The sequence below is a fragment of the Leptonychotes weddellii genome, chromosome 4, assembly GCF_054177405.1.
Source record: "Leptonychotes weddellii isolate Sample4059 chromosome 4, ASM5417740v2, whole genome shotgun sequence".
NCBI classification, from domain to species: Eukaryota; Metazoa; Chordata; class Mammalia; order Carnivora; family Phocidae; genus Leptonychotes; species Leptonychotes weddellii.
This window is the reverse complement of record NC_138372.1, coordinates 77,526,284-77,545,611: the sequence shown is the minus strand read 5'-3', so window position 1 is coordinate 77,545,611 and position 19,328 is coordinate 77,526,284. Positions and strand designations below refer to the sequence as shown.

General features: G+C 38.3%; 1 protein-coding gene across 1 annotated transcript in view; it reads right to left on the bottom strand.

The window, feature by feature from the left end:
- SLC71A1 (solute carrier family 71 member 1) overlaps positions 1 to 19,328 on the bottom strand; it is a 45,080-nt gene that overhangs the window by 24,638 nt on the left and 1,114 nt on the right. Inside the window, exon 2 of the mRNA XM_006732818.3 lies at positions 5,000 to 5,095. Within this exon, the coding sequence (XP_006732881.1) occupies positions 5,000 to 5,095 (96 nt within the window). The remainder of the gene's footprint in view (positions 1 to 4,999; positions 5,096 to 19,328) is intronic.

The window sequence follows — 19,328 nt, the reverse complement described above, 5'->3', positions numbered from 1 at the left end:
TTTTTTTTTTAAAGATTTTATTTATTTATTTGACAGAGAGAGAGAGAGCGAGAGCAGGAACACAAGCAGGGGGAGTGGGAGAGGGAGAAGCAGGCTTCCTGCCGAGCAGGGAGCCCGATGTGGGACTCGATCCCAGGACCCTGGGATCATGACCTGAGCCGAAGGCAGACGCTTAACGACTGAGCCACCCAGGCGCCCCGAAACTTTATAATTTTTAAGAGCTATGTATGGAAAGAGAGATACTGACTTAATACAAATAAACTGAATTATAATTTCATCTTCATTCTCCCCTTTTAAATAAATGTTAAGAGCTGTGACTCTCAGGCGTCTGGGTGGCTCAGTCAGTTAAGCGTCTGCCTTCAGCTCAGGTCATAATCCCAGGGCCCTGGGATCGGCCCCGCATGGGGCTCCTTGCTCAGAGGGGAGCCTGCTTCTTCCTCTCCCTTTGCCTGACACTCCCCCTACGTCAAATAAATAAATAAAATCTTAAAAAAAAAAAAAAAAATGTGACTAGTCCAAACTGAAATGTGCTGTAAGGATTTCAAAGATGTAATATACACTGGGTTGCAAAAACTAACCACAACTAAAGAATAAATAAAATCTCAAAAAAAAAAAAAAAAAAAAGAGCTGTGACTCTCTAGGTTATAATCCATTTCAAAGCACGTAAAACAAAAATAAAATGTTTAAAGTTAACTAACTTTTAGAAAGAGGGTGAAGTGCTATGACTTGGTGCCATCTTGTACCTCGAAAGTCCCCTCCCCCACTCCCCCAACACCAACATGGGGGTGGGGGGTAAGGGCGTATAGGAGTCCAAAGCAAAGAAGACTACCGCAAAGTCAACAATAAAAATTTGTAAGCAAAAAGCCTCAAAGTGAGCAAAACCTTTTTAAACCCACACTGAATTAATATATTGGTTCTTATTAGTGATATATACTAGATATATGAGAATCACTTCTAAAAAATACACATGTCTGAGCCTCACCCTTGAAAATTCTGACTTCAACAGGATAGGTTATAAGGCCCAGATATTTTGAAAAAAACTCCCCAAGTATAGCTAATATTCACTTCTAGTAAGAAAAAAAATCACTGACGAATAGCACATTTTAACTGCTGAAAATGTTCATCTCTAGTTGGTAATTTGTCCTAATGGGGAAGGTAACGTTTACCCTGAAGCCAAGATCTCTTATCAAACTGCTGACGCTTGACTGGAGGGGTAGGTGGGATTGCAGGGGAACCCTGGTGTCCTAACACATTTCTATACCGCTTTATGTTTTACAACAAGCATACATTGCATCTCTAATTTTTTAAAAAGCAATATATATTACATAGAGAGAGAAGAATTATATATACATGTGCTTCCACACATAATTTTCTTTAGTGATATTTCAAAGATTCTTGCTATTCCAATTTTAGTATATGTGCTGCCGAAGCGAGCACGATTCTTGCTATTCCAATGCCTGCAGGCCAAAGTACCTGAAAGAACCTGGAATATAACACATCTCAGCATTCAGATACAATCTAATCACTACAGCTCAATCCTTGTTTTGCCTAGGTCTGTCCCACCCCATCCCCACAAGGATCTCCCCATCACGTAAGAGAAAAATGTAGAACACAAAAACTGCAATTATTTAAAAACATGTATACATTATAGATAAGAAAAGAACTAGAAAAATAAAATTCTGAGCTTAATATTCATTAATATGTAAATGTTTTTTCTGTTAAAGTCAAATGCTTGACTTTAAAAATATTAACGAAGTAAAATTGGGAAAAGATAAAGGACTATGATAATATTACAGACAACTGTCCCTAGTAACCACAACTCATTTTGCCGTTTAAAAATTCAGATATAGGGGTGCCTGGGTGGCTCAGTCGTTAAGCGTCTGCCTTCAGCTCAAGTCATGATCCCTGGGTCCTGCGATCGAGCCTCACATCTGGCTCCCTGCTCAGCAGGGAGTCTGCTTCTCCCTCTGCCCCTCTCCTGCTCGTGCATGCTCTCTCTCTAATAAATAAATTAAATCTTAAAAAAAAAAATTCAGATATAAGGACAAATATGGGAATTAAGGACAAATATGGGAATTAAGAATAACTGTTTTAACAACCAATGGAAAGAAAGTCTTGCTATAAATCAAATAATTGGCAGTTATAGTAACTATTACAAAAAATATAATCATGCTGGCGAAAAAAAATTCATTAAGTCCTTCCAAATTAGCACCTTTCATTTTCCTGATCAGAACTCAGCATTTTAAAAAGTAAAAAAGACAAATCAAAAGCATTACCCACTTTTTAACTAACAAAAAAATTAAAAATATACTAAGCACAAAGTAAGCTACAATAAATAAACTAAAAAACAAGCCTTTATGTCTACATAACTGGATTCTTTCCTGTTCTTAAAGAAGACAGTCTCCTTTTGTCCAAGCAGGAAAAAAAAATAAAGTTAGACAAAAACCTGACATACCTAAAGAATATAAAACAGAAGCAAATTTTAAAAATTGCTATACACAGTTTAAATCCTGCTGACAAATTATGGAAACATCACTAAAAGCTTTTTTGATGGGTTGTAAACAATTTACCCAAAACATTTTAATCTCTCTACTTAGCTACCGTTTGGACTGCCAATACCTTAACTACCTGAGTCAGGGGTATGAACCACTTACTCCCAGCATTCCCCTAGGCTGAGCACTGGAACAAAAGCAAGCCTAGTTTCAAATACCAACTCTGCAGTTTACTATCACAGTAGTTGCAAGTAAGTTGCTTAATTTTTCTAAACCTTAATTTTCTCATCTGTATTATCAGGCTAATACCTCACCCATAAGGGGACTCTGATGATTAAAAGTGATAATGCATTTCAAGTGCTTAGGACTGTGCCTGAACCCAGCATAATATAAATATAAATGAACTGTTTACTATCACAAAACTCAAGTACTTTAAACCACAGAACTGATGATCCACCTGACAGATTTATATGTTAAACTGGTAGTAGACTATTAAAAAAAGCACACTGGACCATCAGGGAAGCGAATATAAAAGTGTGAGACCACACAGTTATCATAGCACCTCAGTAACCCATGACATCAGGTTATTACAATATAATGAAGTTACAAATGTCATAATGAAATTGCATCACCTGATGAAGTTCCAAATCAGAGTACAATATGGATCATGAAGGCATGAAATGTGTAATTAATTTTTGGACTCCCATCAGAAATTATTAAATTTAAAAAAATCAGATATTTTAAAAGTCCACATTTCAATTATTTTGAAAATCTATTAATGTACAATTGATGACCTATTACAAGTAAATCCTTCTTTTTTTTTTTTTAATGATTTTATTTATTTATTTGACAGACAGAGAGAGCACAAGCAGGGGGAGCGGGAGAGGAAGAAGCAGGCTCCCTGATGCAGGACTCGATCCCAGGACCCTGAGATCATGACCTGAGCTGAAGGCAGATGCCTAACTGACTGAGCTACCCAGGCACCCCCAAGTAAATCCTTCTTAAAAAGTAAAGGATCTCAATGAAAACATACTCAAATCAGCATTCTTACAATTACATGTCAGGGAACTGCTACTATTCAGGGAACTATTCTAACTTCCAAGGCATGATTTATTTATAGAAGAAACTGTTTATTTGAGATTTTCTGTTCTTCTGAATTGTGTTTTAACAGTACTCATGAATATACCCTATACATTCAAAACAACTATTAAACATTCATATTTTATGTAGATCCAGTAATGATTACGTAGCCATATAACATGGAGATACATGGAACGTAAATTTTCTTTCTTTCTTAGAACATAAATCTACTTATATGATCATCCAATTTATTTATAAACAATCTTTTTTGTAAAAATCTTTTCTGTATAACAATAAGCAATCTTAAAAATATAAGGAAGCATATTGCTCTAAAATTCTACTAGATTTGGTAAGCTGTACATTTATCCTAATTACGCTTTTCAAGGTACTACTGGACTTCTGCCATAACTACTCCTCCCTTTATTTCGTTCCCCTGATCTACATCAAAAGGAGAAACTAATGGGGTGGCTGGGTGATAGACAATGGGGAGGGTATGTGCTATGGTGAGCGCTGTGAATTGTGTAAGACTGTTGAATCACAGACCTATACCTCTGAAACAAATAATACATTATATGTTAAAAAAAAAAAAGAAGAAGATAGTAAGAAGGGAGAAATGAAGGGGGTGGAAATCGGAGGGGGAGATGAATCATGAGAGACTACGGACTCTGAGAAACAAACTGAGGGTTCTAGAGGGGAGGGGGGTGGGGGGATGGGTTAGCCTGGTGATGGGTATTGAGGAGGGCACATTCTGCATGGAGCACTGGGTGTTATACACAAACAGTGAATCATGGAACACTACACCAAAAACTAATGATGTAATGTATGCTGATTAACACAACATAATAAAAAAATAATAATAATAAAAAGGAAAGATAAAGAAAAGGTTGAAATAAAAGAAACAAAAAGAGAAAACTAGCTATCACCTGAATTGTTTGGACTAGCAGGGATGTCTTTTCTAAGGCTCCAAACCTGCAGATATTTGGGCAAAATCAGCTTAGGGCTGTGAAAAGAATGATTTTTTAAATGGTTACCTCTAGAGCCTTAGCCTAACCTAAGAAAAACTTGCATCTGGAAAATGCAGCTGCATGAATGAATCTCAAAATAATAATGCTGAGTGATTCAGGTCATAGATAACATCTTTCCTAAGCCTGTCAGTTTAAGAATCCCATCTACCCTATCCAGAGTGGGGACTGAGCCCCTGCTTCCCATGGGCAGTATTCACCAGAAGAACCATCCAGTCAAGCCCTTCCCACAAAGTAAGGGTGAAGTTAAGGTCGGAAAAGCAACTAAGCCAGCTAAATGTAGTATTGAAGAGTTGACAATACTGGTGTAAGACTTAACCATGGAAAGGGAAAAGGGCCACCTTTCCCCCCTCAAAACTGAACAAAAAGAGATTTAAGTCCATAATAAGTTAAAAGATGACTTACCACCAAGGTGGGTGCTGTCAATAATCCCCAAGCAAAAAACTCCAAAAAGATGACAATCACCGCATGGTAGACACTAGGAGAACCTATTCCTTGAGGCTGTAAAAACAGATTTGCAAAAAGTTAACAGTGCATTCCAGAATTACTAACAATTATGGCAACAGTCGATATTTATTTATTGAGATCACACATGCACTGGCACTATGTGAAACGTCTGAACACTTGCTGTCCCTGTCCTCAAGGTAAATACATCATGTAAGCACAGTGTGCAATGGTAACACACAGAGTCCCAGGTAGGGGTGGGACTATCAGACTTCCTGGAGGCAGATGAAAAGGAGGCGGGGGGCGGCACACGACAAGAGAGGTCAAGGCCGCAGCCTATACAAAGGCTGCAAGGCTGGGGGGCAGGAGGCCGGACAGGACTCCTATAGTTCAGTACACCTGGCACATGGGCCGCACAGCGGGAGCAGCTAGAGGCGAGCAGGGACTAACTTCCGTGCTCAGGAGTCTACAGTTCATTCTGAAGGCAATGGGGAGCCGCCAAAGGATGTTAAGGAAGACTCACGTGATCAGATAAAAGTTTTAAGAAAGATCATTCTGGCAAAGGTGTAGCAGACGGATGATAAGGGAGCAAAACTGAGGAAAGTTAACAGTTAGAAGGCTACTGCACTAACCCCAAAACATAAATGAAGCAGGTAGCAAGAATAACATGGCTTGAAAGCAGAACAGTCCCCAGAGCAGCACATTAGAGACCTGGGATTTGACATACAGAAGAAAGAAAAATACAAAATGAAGTTTATACTGCTGCTAGCGGTGTCTTAAGAATTACTTCAGTTGTCAAACAATGAATCATGGAACACTACATCAAAAACTAATGATGTAATGTATGGTGACTAACATAACATAATAAATTTAAAATAAAATAAAATAAAATGTTATCATTTAGTAAATAAAAAAAAAGAATTACTTCAGTTGTTGAATTTCATATTCTAAGGGCAATATTAAATTGATGGCAAAGCAAATGACCTATAACATTAACTCAGTCTCCACTAACAGGTTTTACAATAAAAAGACAAGTTTAATCAATATATATTACAAAGTCATACATAAGTTGTAAAGTATATTCAACAGTCTTATGTGGAAACTATTAAGGGTTTGGATTTCTCTACACTAAAAATGATGCCACATCGGGCGCCTGGGTGGCTCAGTTGGTTAAGCCACTGCCTTCGGCTCGGGTCATGATCCTGGAGTCCCGGGATCGAGTCCCGCATCGGGCTTCCTGCTCAGCAGGGAGTCTGCTTCTCCCTCTGACCCTCCCCCTTCTTATGCGCTCTCTATCTCATTCTCTCTCTCAAATAAATAAATAAAATCTTAAAAAAAAAAAAATGATGCCACATCATTTTAATACTGTCATAATGTATCATCATTATTTTAAAAAACAGATAACTCTCCTAACCTTCAGAATTCAGGTATTTGAAAACCCCTTTGGTAAAACTTGCAGTTTAGGAATTTGAGACAACAGAGGTGGGGCACACAAGAGATGAAGGACCATGGCTGGGAATGAATTTGTTGAAGATCTCATTCATTCAACAAACATTTACAGAGCACCTACTATGTACCAGAGGTGCGGGATTACAGAAACCATTAAAACATACCCCCTGATCTCAAGGAATTCACAATCCAGAGAGGAAAAAACCTCATTATACATCATCTGCTTAAGTGCAAATGCAATAAACGGGATACATACAAGTAAGGAAGCAAGGAAAGAGTACTGCAAGAAAAGCAGGTAGTGTGGACAACCTCACCAGAGAAAACCGTAATAAACAGAGAAGCACCATGACAGCTGAAGGCTTATGGAGAATAAAGTAATAATCATGGAGTAAAGAAAGGAAGGCAGAAGAGGTAGCCTCTAAGCTTTGTTAAGGAGTTTCTCATCATTACTCTAGAGACACAATGAACCACTGAAGGGTTTCAAGCAAGAGAATGGTGTGATCGGACCTGCATTTTTTGGTACACCATGATGATTTCCTGAAGTTGGAAACCGAGGAACACACTGCATGTAAAAGAAGGCTATTTCAATCAGTTCCAACAAGAGATGATGAGGGCATGAAACAGGGGAGTGGCAAGGACACCGGAGGGGAAGGAATGGATGTAAGTACAGAGAATATGAAAGTAGCAGCCTTGATAAATCTGGGAGGGAGAGTGAAGAATGACTTCTGAGTTTTTAGCTTGGTTGTCTACTAGTGGAAGCTGGGAACATTGCAGCTCTTTTCCCCCCAAGAGGCTCAGATTTACTTCAGGTCCTATCTAAGACACTGCCCCTTGTAGAAACATTTCTATTGTTTTTTGAGGACTGACTAAAACAATGAGTCAGCATGATGATGTCTGAAACCACCAGAGTGGGTGAGATTATAGGGAGAAGAGGAAAAGGGAAAGAAGTGGGCTAAGACCGAACTCTAAGAAACACCAATATTTAATGGGCAGAGGAAAACAAACCATGAAGAAAATAAAGAAGGAACAAATCAGAGAAATATCAGGACACTTAAGAGAATACAGTGTTACAGACGACAAAGGATCAGTTTTAAGGAAGGGGTGATATCCAGTACCAAACAGAGCAAGTACAGTTATTTTAAAATAAGGTCAAAACACAGCTCTAGGAGCGCCTGGGTGGCTCAGTCGTTAAGCGTCTGCCTTCGGCTCGGGTCATGATCCCAGGGTCCTGGGATCGAGCCCCGCATCGGGCTCCCTGCTCGGCGGGAAGCCTGCTTCTCCCTCTCCCACTTCCCCTGCTTGTGTTCCCTCTCTCGCTGTGTTTCTCTGTCAAATAAATAAATAAATAAAATCTTTTAAAAAAAACAAAACACAGGGATGCCTGAGTGGCTCAGTCGTTGAGCGTCTGCCTTCGGCTCAGGTCATGATCCCAGGGTCCTGGGATCGAGCCCCGCATCGGGCTCCCTGCTCGGTGGGGAGCCTGCTTCTCCCTCTCCCCCTCCCTCTGCTTGTGTTCCCTCTCTCGCTGTGTCTCTCTCTGTCAAATAAATAAAATCTTTAAAAAAAAAACAAAAAACACAGCCCTAGGATTTAGTAAGGTCCAAACTGGTTTTGTTTACCACTAATATACTCAGCACTCAGTGAAAAATGCCTAGAACTTCTCAGGACCTTTAACATGCTAATTTACATTATGAATTTCGAAGAAGATACAGTATGCACTGTATTCCAAACTTGATGGAATCCTTCTTTCATATAACAGTATCTCGTGGCCATTTGAGTTCCTTGTAAAACTATTTGGAAAATGCTGATAAAAAGATGATAATTATGTAAGAATGTGTATAAACATAAACACAGAGCAAAAAAAAAACTGGGCGGAAATGATGTTAAAAGTGGCTGTTTCAGGGAAGAGCACTCAAACAGTTGAGGAGAATGTCAGGGAAGGCTTCTTAGGAAGTTAGGCAGTATTATCTGAGACCTGGAAATCAAGTGGGAAAGATGTTGGGACTGTCAGGTGTGTATACGTGTTTGGGGGGTAGGATGTCAGTGGAGGATAATGATGGCCACAAGTGTCTGAGGTAAAGGGAACAGCATATGTAAAGTCCAGAAGAAAGGAAACATCACAGCTTCTTTTGTACCTGATGTCTAAGGAGGAGAGCAGTAAAACAGGCTGTGAGAAAGAGAGGTGAAACTGAAAAGGTGATTTGCAAAAGGCCTCTTAAGTCACATGCAGACCTCTAACTTGCAGGCAGCAGGGAAACTGAAACATTTCAAGCCAGAGAGTTAACATCACATTATAGGACTGTCTTTTTGGAACAGTAACTTTCACTGCAGGGTGGCAAAGAGTTTGAAAGGGAGGGAGGAAGACCAGAAGGCAGGCTATTGAAGAAATAACAGGGGAGAGGTAATAGTAACTGGAATAAAATAGTAGGGATGGAGAAAGTGAATGGATACAAAAAACACTTAAGAGGTTGAATCAAAAGGACTCTGTGACTGACTAGATGTAGCAGAGGACAATAAAGGAAGATCAAAGATGAAAAGATAAGATTTCTGTGGTTTAGTCAGCCAGACTGTGAGGAAAGGGGAAAGAACAAAAGATTAATTCGTTTTTTCAAGATTTTATCTGACAGAGAGAGAGAGAGAGAGAGCGCACACAAGCAGGGGGAGCGGGAAAGGGAGAAGCAGGCTTCCCAATGAGCAGGGAGCCCAATGTGGGGCTCTATGCCAGGACCCTGGGATCATGACCTGAGCGGATGGCAGACGCTTAACGACTGAGCCACCTAGGTGCCCCAAGATTAATTCATTTTAGGCATACTAGTTTGAGAAAAACATGTACAACTGAATTTGAAGACAACAAACTGAGGAAGACATGGAAGAAATGAAGATTAATATCTAGATAAAGCATTCATAAAAACCAATACAAAATGGGGCACCTGGGTGGCTCAGTCGGTTGAGCGTCTGCCTTCGGCTCAGGTCATGATCTCAGGGTCCTGGGATCGAGCCCCGCATCGGGCTCCCTGCTTGGCGGGAAGCCTGCTTCTCCCTCTCCCACTCCCCCTGCTTGTGTTCCCTCTCTCGCTGTCTCTCTGTCAAAAAATAAATAAAATCTTAAAAAAAAAAATACGAAAGCGCTAAGACACCATAAAAATATAACAGATAAAAATAATTTTAAAAATAGCTAATAGCAGGGGTGTCTGGGTGTCTCAGTTGGTTAAGCATCTGCCTTCGTCTCAGGTCATGATCCCAGGATCCTGGGATCGAGCCCCACATCAGGCTCTCTGCTCAGTGGAGAGCCTGCTTCTCTCTCTGCCTGCCGCTACCCCTGCTTGGGCTCACTCTTGCTCTCTAAAAAAAAAAAAAATAGCTAATAACATTCTATCCTATAGAAATAACCGAGCATTCAGAAAAAGCTCTACCATTAAGATATTCACAGCAGCATCATTTATAGTAGGAAATATGGAAATCTAAGTGTTCAACCTTTAAGTCAGACAGAATATGCAGCCAAAAATTGTTTATGGATGATCTTTAATGATATGTGAAAATGCTCATGGCAACGTTAAGTTTAAAAAAATAAAAGCAGGATATAAAATTGTATGTGTAGAATAATTTCAACTATGAAAAAATAAAAACTCACCTCAATGTTAATTAGGTAGCAATTTTAAGGGACATAAAATTATTATGTTGTTCTGAATTTTCTAAATCTTTTCTAATAAGCATGCTTATACTTTAAATATGAGGAATATGTTTTGCTTAAGAGAAAAACTGTAAAAACTAGAATGGAAAAAGATAGGTAGTTAGATATACTGTCCCTTCTGAGCTATTCTCTCATTATTTCCCAGAATTGGGAGGAAAAAGTGTGTGTGTGTGTGTGTGTGTGTGTGTGTATTTTAAGATTTATGAGCAAGTGCATGCACACAGCACACACACACGCACGTGGAGGGAGGAGCAGAGAGAGAATCCCCAGGCAGACTCCCCACTGAGCAGGGTGCCCCAAGGGAAGCCTGACTTGGGGGCTCCATCCCACAACCCATGAGATCATAACCTGAGCCCGAAACCAAGAGTTGGATGCTCAACTGACTGAGCCATCCAGGTGCCCCTATATTCATATTTTTAAAGCAAGGGATGGGGGGGAAGAGATAGGGATATTTGCTTATCCTAAAGTACTAGTAATTTTGAGAGCTGTATTATATCTATATTCATCTCTTTTGTTTTGAATAAATGCAAAAGTAATACAAGATCCTGGGGGCGCCTGGGTGGCTCAGTCAGTTAAGTGACTGACTCTTGATCTCAGCTCAGGTCTTGAGTTCAAGCCCTGCACTGGGCTCCATGCTGGGAGTGGAGATTCCTTAGGGGGGTTAAGAAAAAGGTAATACAAGATCTTAATAAAATTGGGGCACCTGGGTGGCTCAGTTGTTGGGCGTCTGCCTTCGGCTTGGGTCGTAATCCCGGGGTTCTGGGATCGAGCCCCGCATCGGGCTCCCTGCTCTGCGGGAGGCCTGCTTCTCCCTCTCCCACTCCCCCTGCTTGTGTTCCCTCTCTTGCTGTGCCTCTCTCTGTCAAATAAATAAATAAAATCTTTAAAAAAAAAGATCTTGGGCGCCTGGGTGGCTCAGTTGGTTAAGCGACTGCCTTCGGCTCAGGTCATGATCCTGGAGTCCCTGGATCGAGTCCTGCATCGGGCTCCCTGCTCAGCGGGGAGTCTGTTTCTCCCTCTGACCCTCCCCACTCTCATGTGCTCTCTCTCATTCTCTCTGTCTCAAATAAATAAATAAAATCTTTAAAAAAAAAAGATCTTAATAAAATTGACAATTAAAAAAATATTTTACTGATTTAAAATTACAAATACTTCTAGGTAGGACTTTTGACACAAGGGCTAGTGGTTTTAATGGAATACCTACCCACAAGCAAAATCCCAGGACAATTAGGGAAAGAATACCAGGGTCATGGCCTGGGCAGAAAGACCAGGGGAAGGTTCATAGACAAGTAGGTGCAGCTATTTGAGCAGTGAGTAGTTTACAGCATCAAGAGTAGAGAATTCAGATCATAATGAGATTATATCAACAGATGATATCTGAAGATGCTCAAGAGAATTCAAAGAGGTACAAAGTGGAAAATTCTGAAGATAAATCTGAACATAAACTACCACATACCCAACTCCAAATGCCAAGATATGCCACCTACAACCATAATAATTACTATACCAAAAGTCCTCCATTCAGTTGAGTAATTTCTCTCTTATAGAGATATGGTTTCATGGCAGTCCCTCTAACTTCAACCTCAGAAGTCAGAGACAATTTCCTTTAACCCTACCTCCACCCTCCAATCTAATTCCCATTTTCCAAATCATATTTTCCATTGGTAACAGAATATGGTTTCATCATCCAAGTTTTTGGCCAAGTCTTAAAATCTACTTACTTATTCTTCTAGCCTATAAAACAAGATAACTTCCACAAATTTTTATTTCGCTATGTAAAGTACTTGTTTCATTTTATTTAGCCTAAATTTACTTTTTTCAAGCTCATGCTCTCTAGGACAGGCCCAGTGCTCTATTATTCCTTGATATGGAGCATCTGGTACATGCATAGCACAAAGGTGCTTAATGAATGCTTGTAGAATGTAAATGAATTACTCTTTAAGTCCCTTCTATCCCTATAGGTATTTTTACTGTATTTAAACACTGTTAAAGGGACAGTATATTTATTAATTAAACTTGCAACATCACCTATTAATACCCTCTTCTATGATTTAATATCCCACTGTTGGCTACTATATCATCTATCACATAGATTTAGGGTACATATACACTAGATTAAAATCGTAATGAAAGAGTATTACTGAAAACTTATAATGGTTTACATTCAAAATCTTATTTCCTCTTCCTAACAACTTTTCCAGTTGGACATTATCATCTCCATTTTACAGTCTAATGCATCAATTAAGAGAGAGAATGGAATCTATCCAGGCAACTCCAGGGCCCAAGTCTGGAGTTATGCTGGTTGCCGTGGTTAGGTTACACTGAACACACTGCCACAGACTGTTACTCTTTTAAGTGTAGGGATCCAGTTTTTCCCATTTTGGTATTCAGTGTATAGCACAATGCCTGGTATAGAAAGGGTATTACGTGACCATGGATTGACTGATAGCCCTAATCATGCAGTCACTAAGCTGCTAGGGAAATTAAGTTAGTCACTTTACCTCTCTCAGCAGAAAGAGGTGAACTATTAATTTCTTACCTAAATCCTTGTCTAGCTCCCAAATTTTGAGTCTACGATTGCCTAATCAATATGGGTTTATGAATCCAGCAGTTATTATGCAGGACTTATGTTGTATACTTATCAGTGTGAACCAGGGGCTTATGCAGATTGTTGGCCAGGAGTCAGAAGTAATTCTACCTATAACTGGGCATTATAATCCCATTTATTTATTTATTTTTTAAGATTTTATTTATTTATTTGAGAGAAAAAGAATGAGAGACAGAGAGCATGAGAGGGAGGAGGATCAGAGGGGGAAGCAGACTCCCTGCTGAGCAGGGAGCCTGATGGCGGGACTCGATCCTGGGACTCCAGGATCATGACCTGAGCTGAAGGCAGTCGCTTAACCAACTGAGCCACCCAGGCGCCCCTATAGTCCCATTTATTAAATAGAATTTATCGTGTGAGTAAACAATGAGAATAAGCTATACTGAGGCTCATTCTTCAAAACAACTGGCCTAGACTATGAAAAATTGTCATATCATAAAAAACACAAAAAAGTTATTCTAGACTAAAGAGGCATGGCAACTAATGTAATGATTAAATTCTGTATCCAAAAAAAAGGCAACTCGGGCACCTGGGTGGCTAAGTCATTAAGCGTCTGCCTTCAGCTCAGGTCATGATCCCAGGCTCCTGGGATCAAGTCCCACATTGGGCTCCCTGCTCAGCAGGAAGCCTGCTTCTCCCTCTCCCACTCCCCCTGCTTGTGTTCCCTCTCTCACTGTCTCTCTCTGTTGAAAAATAAGTAAAATCTTAAAAAAAAAAAAAAAAGGCAACTCTAAGGGAGGTTATTGGGACAATTAGAGAAATGTGACTATAGCCAATATATTATCTAATAGTATTGTATTAATGTTAAATTTTCTGAATGTGGTGATAATATTGTGGTTATGTGGGAGAATATCCTTTATCTTAGGTGATACATTCTCAGTGTTTTAGGGGTAAAGTGTCTTGATGTCTACAACTAACTCTCTAATCGTTCAGAAAAAAATATGAATATATAGAGAGAAAGGAAAAACAAATGTGGCAAAATGTTAATTTGTGATTGTGAATCTATGGGATAGGGAAATGAATACTCATTATGCTATTTTTGCAACTTGTCTGTAGTTTTGAACATTCTCGAAATAAAAGTTGGGGAAAAAAACATGGTAAGAACTAAAATAAGGTATAAGGGAGAATAATTTTGAACTCAGAATTTAATACTGACAAGTTATCAATCAAAAATGAGGGTAAAATATAGCTTTAGAAAGAAACACTGAATTTTCTCTGAACAATACACAACTAATCTAAAATAAGATAATGTAAAAGTCTTACACACAAAAAAAAGACAAAGATGTTTAGTTACAGGCGTCTAAGAATTGTAGTTTTTCATAGAAGAACATTAAAAAAAAAAGTGTAACTACAAAGCTGCTTTCATGGGATCCTGACACATTATGGCATAATTAAAGGAAATGTAAAACTTTACTGCTAGTATCTGGTATCATGTTTCTTTCTCACAAAGTCAAGTGGTGCTTTCCTTATTTTCTCTGACTTTAATCAAGCAAAGCAAGATATATTACCTTTGTAGAGCAAAAAGAAAACAAAACCAATCCTCAATCTCCTGGAAGTATGACTCACCATAAACATATTGTAACACTATTATACTAATTAAGCCATTTTGACTTAATTTGCAGTGAGACTTCAGATTTTACTTATATGCTACGGATCAATTTTAAAGACATACTTAATATCTGTATAATCACAGAAGTGAAGACATATGGGTTAGATTGGTCCTAAATAGAAATTAAACACACTTTTTAAACATATTCAACAAAAATATGATGAGATCAAGTTTTACTCTTAAAAAACAAAACTAGAGCTTAAGATTGTATTATCTTGTGGTAAATTTTTTTTTTAATATTTATTTTTAAGTAATCTCTACACCCAACGTGGGGCTCAAACTTACAACCTGAAGATCAAGAATTGCATGCTCCACCAAATGAGCCGGCCAGGATCCCCACTTTGTGGTAGATTTTGAAAAGATTAAGCAACATGATACCACATCCCCCTCCATTCTTAGGAGGAAAAGATGTAACCATTAAATCAAGTTAAGCCATCATTACATTAAGTGCTTATCCCCATGAACATCTTTAATGGGTTACATGGTTCAAATGACTACAAACTGAACTAACACTGTAAAATAAAATCAAAAATAAAAAACCACCATCAACACAAACATCAAACTGTCATCAACATCTAGGATGGAGACTAAACTTGGTATGATCTTTAATTAGTCAATTTACATAGCTAAATGAAATATTACCTACCACCCCTTATTTTATAAAAAGACTCCCTAAGAAGGGAAAGTATTTCATGTGGTAGAATTCATAATTGTTTCTATACATTATTGATAAAGTAGACCCATTATTTAGAATAAGCTACTACATCTGGCCCTCAGAAACAAAACCATTTCAGGGATCTCGATATACCCTGGCTGCAATTGTCAAATGTTACTTTGACACTTCTAAGTCAAAATAATGCTAAAAGACAACTTGAGCTTTTAAAGAATAGAAAAACTTAATTCATAAATACCTGTCAGAATACTACCTGGAAAAAGCTATTCTTCTTTACTTAAACTTCAAACTTTGGTAGCTGTAAATGAGTTACAGTTCAACTATTAGTGAATTTCTGCAGATGCTATGTATTGGGAAGCAGGTCTTCAAACTGTATCAGGATGAACTGGATATATAATCTAAAAAACTGCTTACTGGGGCTCCTGGGTGCCTCAGTCCATTAAGCGTCTGCCGTCAGCTCAGGTCATGATCCCAGGGTCCTGGGATCAAGTCCCACATCAGGCTCCTTGCTCAGTGGGAGGCCTGCTTCTCTCCCTCCCACTCCCCCTGCTTGTGTTCCCTCTCTTGCACTGTGTCTCTCTCCGTCAAATAAATAAATAAAATCTTAAAAAAAAAAAAAAACTGCTGGGCGCCTGGGTGGCTCAGTCGTTAAGCGTCTGCCTTCGGCTCAGGTCATGATCCCAGGGTCCTGGGATCGAGTCCCACATCGGGCTCCCTGTCGGCAGGAAGCCTGCTTCTCCCTCTCCCACTCCCCCTGCATGTGTTCCTGCTCTATCTCTCTCTCTGTCAAATAATAAAATCTTTAAAAAAAACAAAAACAAAAAAAACCCTGCTTACTAATTTATCCCCAAGCATATAACTAAAGCAAATGTTGAACCATACCATGGAGGTAAGGAGGTAAGTCATTCATGGTACTGTCTGACACAAGTTTACCAAAGATAGTAATATACATCCTGATGTTTCTAGGCATGGGCTAGTGACTTCAAAGAACACTGGCTTTTTGAAGGCACCGTGGCCCTCCTCATGGTTTATATGCTAACAACTAGGGGCTAACTATCTGTTTAGCAGCTCTCTGGGGACTAGGAGTTATCCTGTAACTGCCTCAGCCATCTTTGTAGGTGAAGGATGCAAAGGATCAGAGCTTGGGTCCAGACTTGAAATGGTTGCTGACTCCTATTTATGTGCTTAAACTCAGAGATACAAGGAATAAAAATCTGGTGCTCTGCTTCTCCGGGTATATTTCATTTTGCAAATACCAATTTTACTTTTTTCAGGTACTTCCAACAAAGCAATTCACACATGCTGTGCTTTCTATCAGATCTTTAAAGTCATTTTACCAATTTATTTGTGAAAAAACTGGACATTTTTCACTTTGTTGGAGATGCAGTCCCACAACTGTACTAACAAAACAAAACAATAAAGATCATGTAAAAAAAATAAGCAAACTTCAAAAAATCATTTAAAAGTTCTGTTTTTGACAATACAAATAAATACCTCATCTATGTTACCCTTTAGCTCTTAGCCTCTAACAGGAATGTTTATAAACAATCTTTTATTGTTAGAATTTAACAACAAAACTGGAAGTATTCTAAAATGTTAGAATGCACTTTTAATTCAACCGTCTTAAGTGGTCTGCACTGAATGAGACACATCAAAATGCCACACTCATTAAAATTTGTAACCAAAAACTGTATTTCCACATATGGATGCTTCAAAAAACAAATTCACCAATAATGTTACAATTACTTTCATCAGTAAAATGGTATACAGTAAATGATTAAATACATACCTACTGAAATTAATCTGTGGAACTCTTCTTTAGTTATGCATTTTTTTTTTTTAAGATTTTATTTATTTATTTGAGACAGAGAGAATGAGAGACAGAGAACATGAGAGGGAGGAGGGTCAGAGGGAGAAGCAGACTCCCTGCCGAGCAGGGAGCCCGATGCGGGACTCGATCCCGGGGCTCCAGGATCATGACCTGAGCCGAAGGCAGTCGCTTAACCAACTGAGCCACCCAGGCGCCCTAGTTATGCATTTTTTCCCCCCAAATAGAACAACTATTCTTAAACTTTGGGGAGGTATGGACTCTTTCAGGAATCTCTTTCAAAAAATGGATAGTCAAAGAAAATTCCTCAGGTTGTACAGACCCAAGTTAAAAACTGATACAGAATCATACACCTTCATGTAATTTCCCTTAACTGTGTACGAATCAAATGGGCAACTTATTAGCCTCACCTTGGCTTCACAGCATATTCAAACACAATTTCAAGAAAAGAAAAACATTTAGTAATTTGTGATTACTCTGGTTCATTTAGAAGGCTTCACTTCAACTGTCAAAAACAGTAACAAATCTGTTCTAAGTTTTTGACAAGTCATTAACAACTCATTATTAGTTTTGGTTATAAATATGAAAATTGGCTAATGAGGCTTACAAAGATGTCATTAGCAGAAAGATGAAGCAAAATAATTTTACTAACAGGGCGCCTGGGTGGCTCAGTTGTTAAGCGTCTGCCTTTGGCTCAGGTCATGATCCCAGGGTCCTGGGATAGAGCCCCATATCGGGCTCCCTGCTCTGCGGGAAGCCTGCTTCTCCCTCTCCCACTCCCCCCACTTGTGTTCCTGCTCTCGCTGTGTCTCTCTCCGTCAAATAAATAAATAAAATCTTAAAAAAAAAAAAATAATAATTTTACTAACATTGTTGAACACCAGGAAGAAAACAGAAGGGGATCGGGTCAGTATCATTGGCCAAGGACCCAAAATACTGTTCAGAGATGTGAAATATGACAATATAGCCTCAGACACCTGACTGAATGAATCCACCCACCAGTGGAACTTACACACACACATACACAACAATACCAAATGGCAATTTTATTCCCTTTCTTAAAAAATGTTTATAAGGGTAGTCTGACCAATTACAAGCAGAGAGGCAGAAAAGCAAGTGCCATTTTAAAATTTCTACAACTATAATATACTTTTTCATTTACAGCTAGAGTAGGTTAAAATACAAACACTGTAAAAAATTATGCTGACACTTCTAGAAATATAAATATCCCGTGTATGTGTGTATAAAATCAATATAAGAATAAACACAATAACAACAAAAAAATTTAGGAATGTGCTAGCACACACTTTTTTTAAAGAACTTTAAATGTGTTTTTATCACTTTGAATTCATATTAGGCCCTATAAGATTCAAAGATGCATACACGAAGTTTCTAAAGAGGTGTCCATTGCTTTTAGAATGTAAAGTGCAACATAAGTGTATAAAGATGATAAATAATAATACCCATATGCCCATAGTTCTCAAGAAAAGCTTTTATTTATTCTATGTGCCCTCTTAAAAACTTAGGCTGTAAAAAATGTATTTTGCTTCCAAAAACAAGCTATGAATTCACTAAAACTTTAACAAATAAGATTAAAAAAAAAAAACCTCTTCCAAATCTCACAGGATTTGGAATGAAAGCATCAGCTGTAAAGTGAATCAAACGAAACTCCAAAGAGGTAACAAAACTGAACTTTACCTCAAGAAAAAGGAAGGTGTGTTTCTTGATTAGAACTCCACTCTTAATCTTTTGCAAAGAATACTGATCTTAAAAATCACTTGCTTTTATAAAATACAATCCTTTGTTGCTTCTATTTTATAGATTTTATATATCAAGTCCTATGGTTAACAAAGACAACCGGTATTCTTTCATGCTATTTCTGTTCCCACATAGTTCTAACCAACTTCATCAAAAGGGCCTGACTATTCATAACTGAGTTAATCAAGATAATGTCCTAATTAATCAAGTACAACAAAAAGATCTAAAGACCTGAAGTTTCTTTTCTCACATGTCAAAGCTATGACATCAATTTTACAGTTAGCTAAAAGTATATTCTGAAATTGCTACATATGTCCCAAGCTTTCTAAATTTTATCATATGGATTGGGCCCCTACTCTGAAATGTCAAAAAAAAAAAAAAAAAAGCTGTCACTTTTTTCAAATGGATTCGGCAAATCCTCAGTGGTGGCCTAATTACTGTACATATTTAGCACTATGCTAGCAGTTGATCCGGGCTCCAACTATATATATATATATGCTGAAATAAATATAAATATGGAATAAGAGGAATCATTTCTGCATACTTCTCAGCAAAGTGAAACACATATTTTACCTTTGCATTCTATTTCAGAACGTGATATCAAAGAATGCAACAAAGACTAGAGAGTGTAGCAACGGAGAAATTTCAGCATAAAAAAGTATAGACGAGTTAAATTT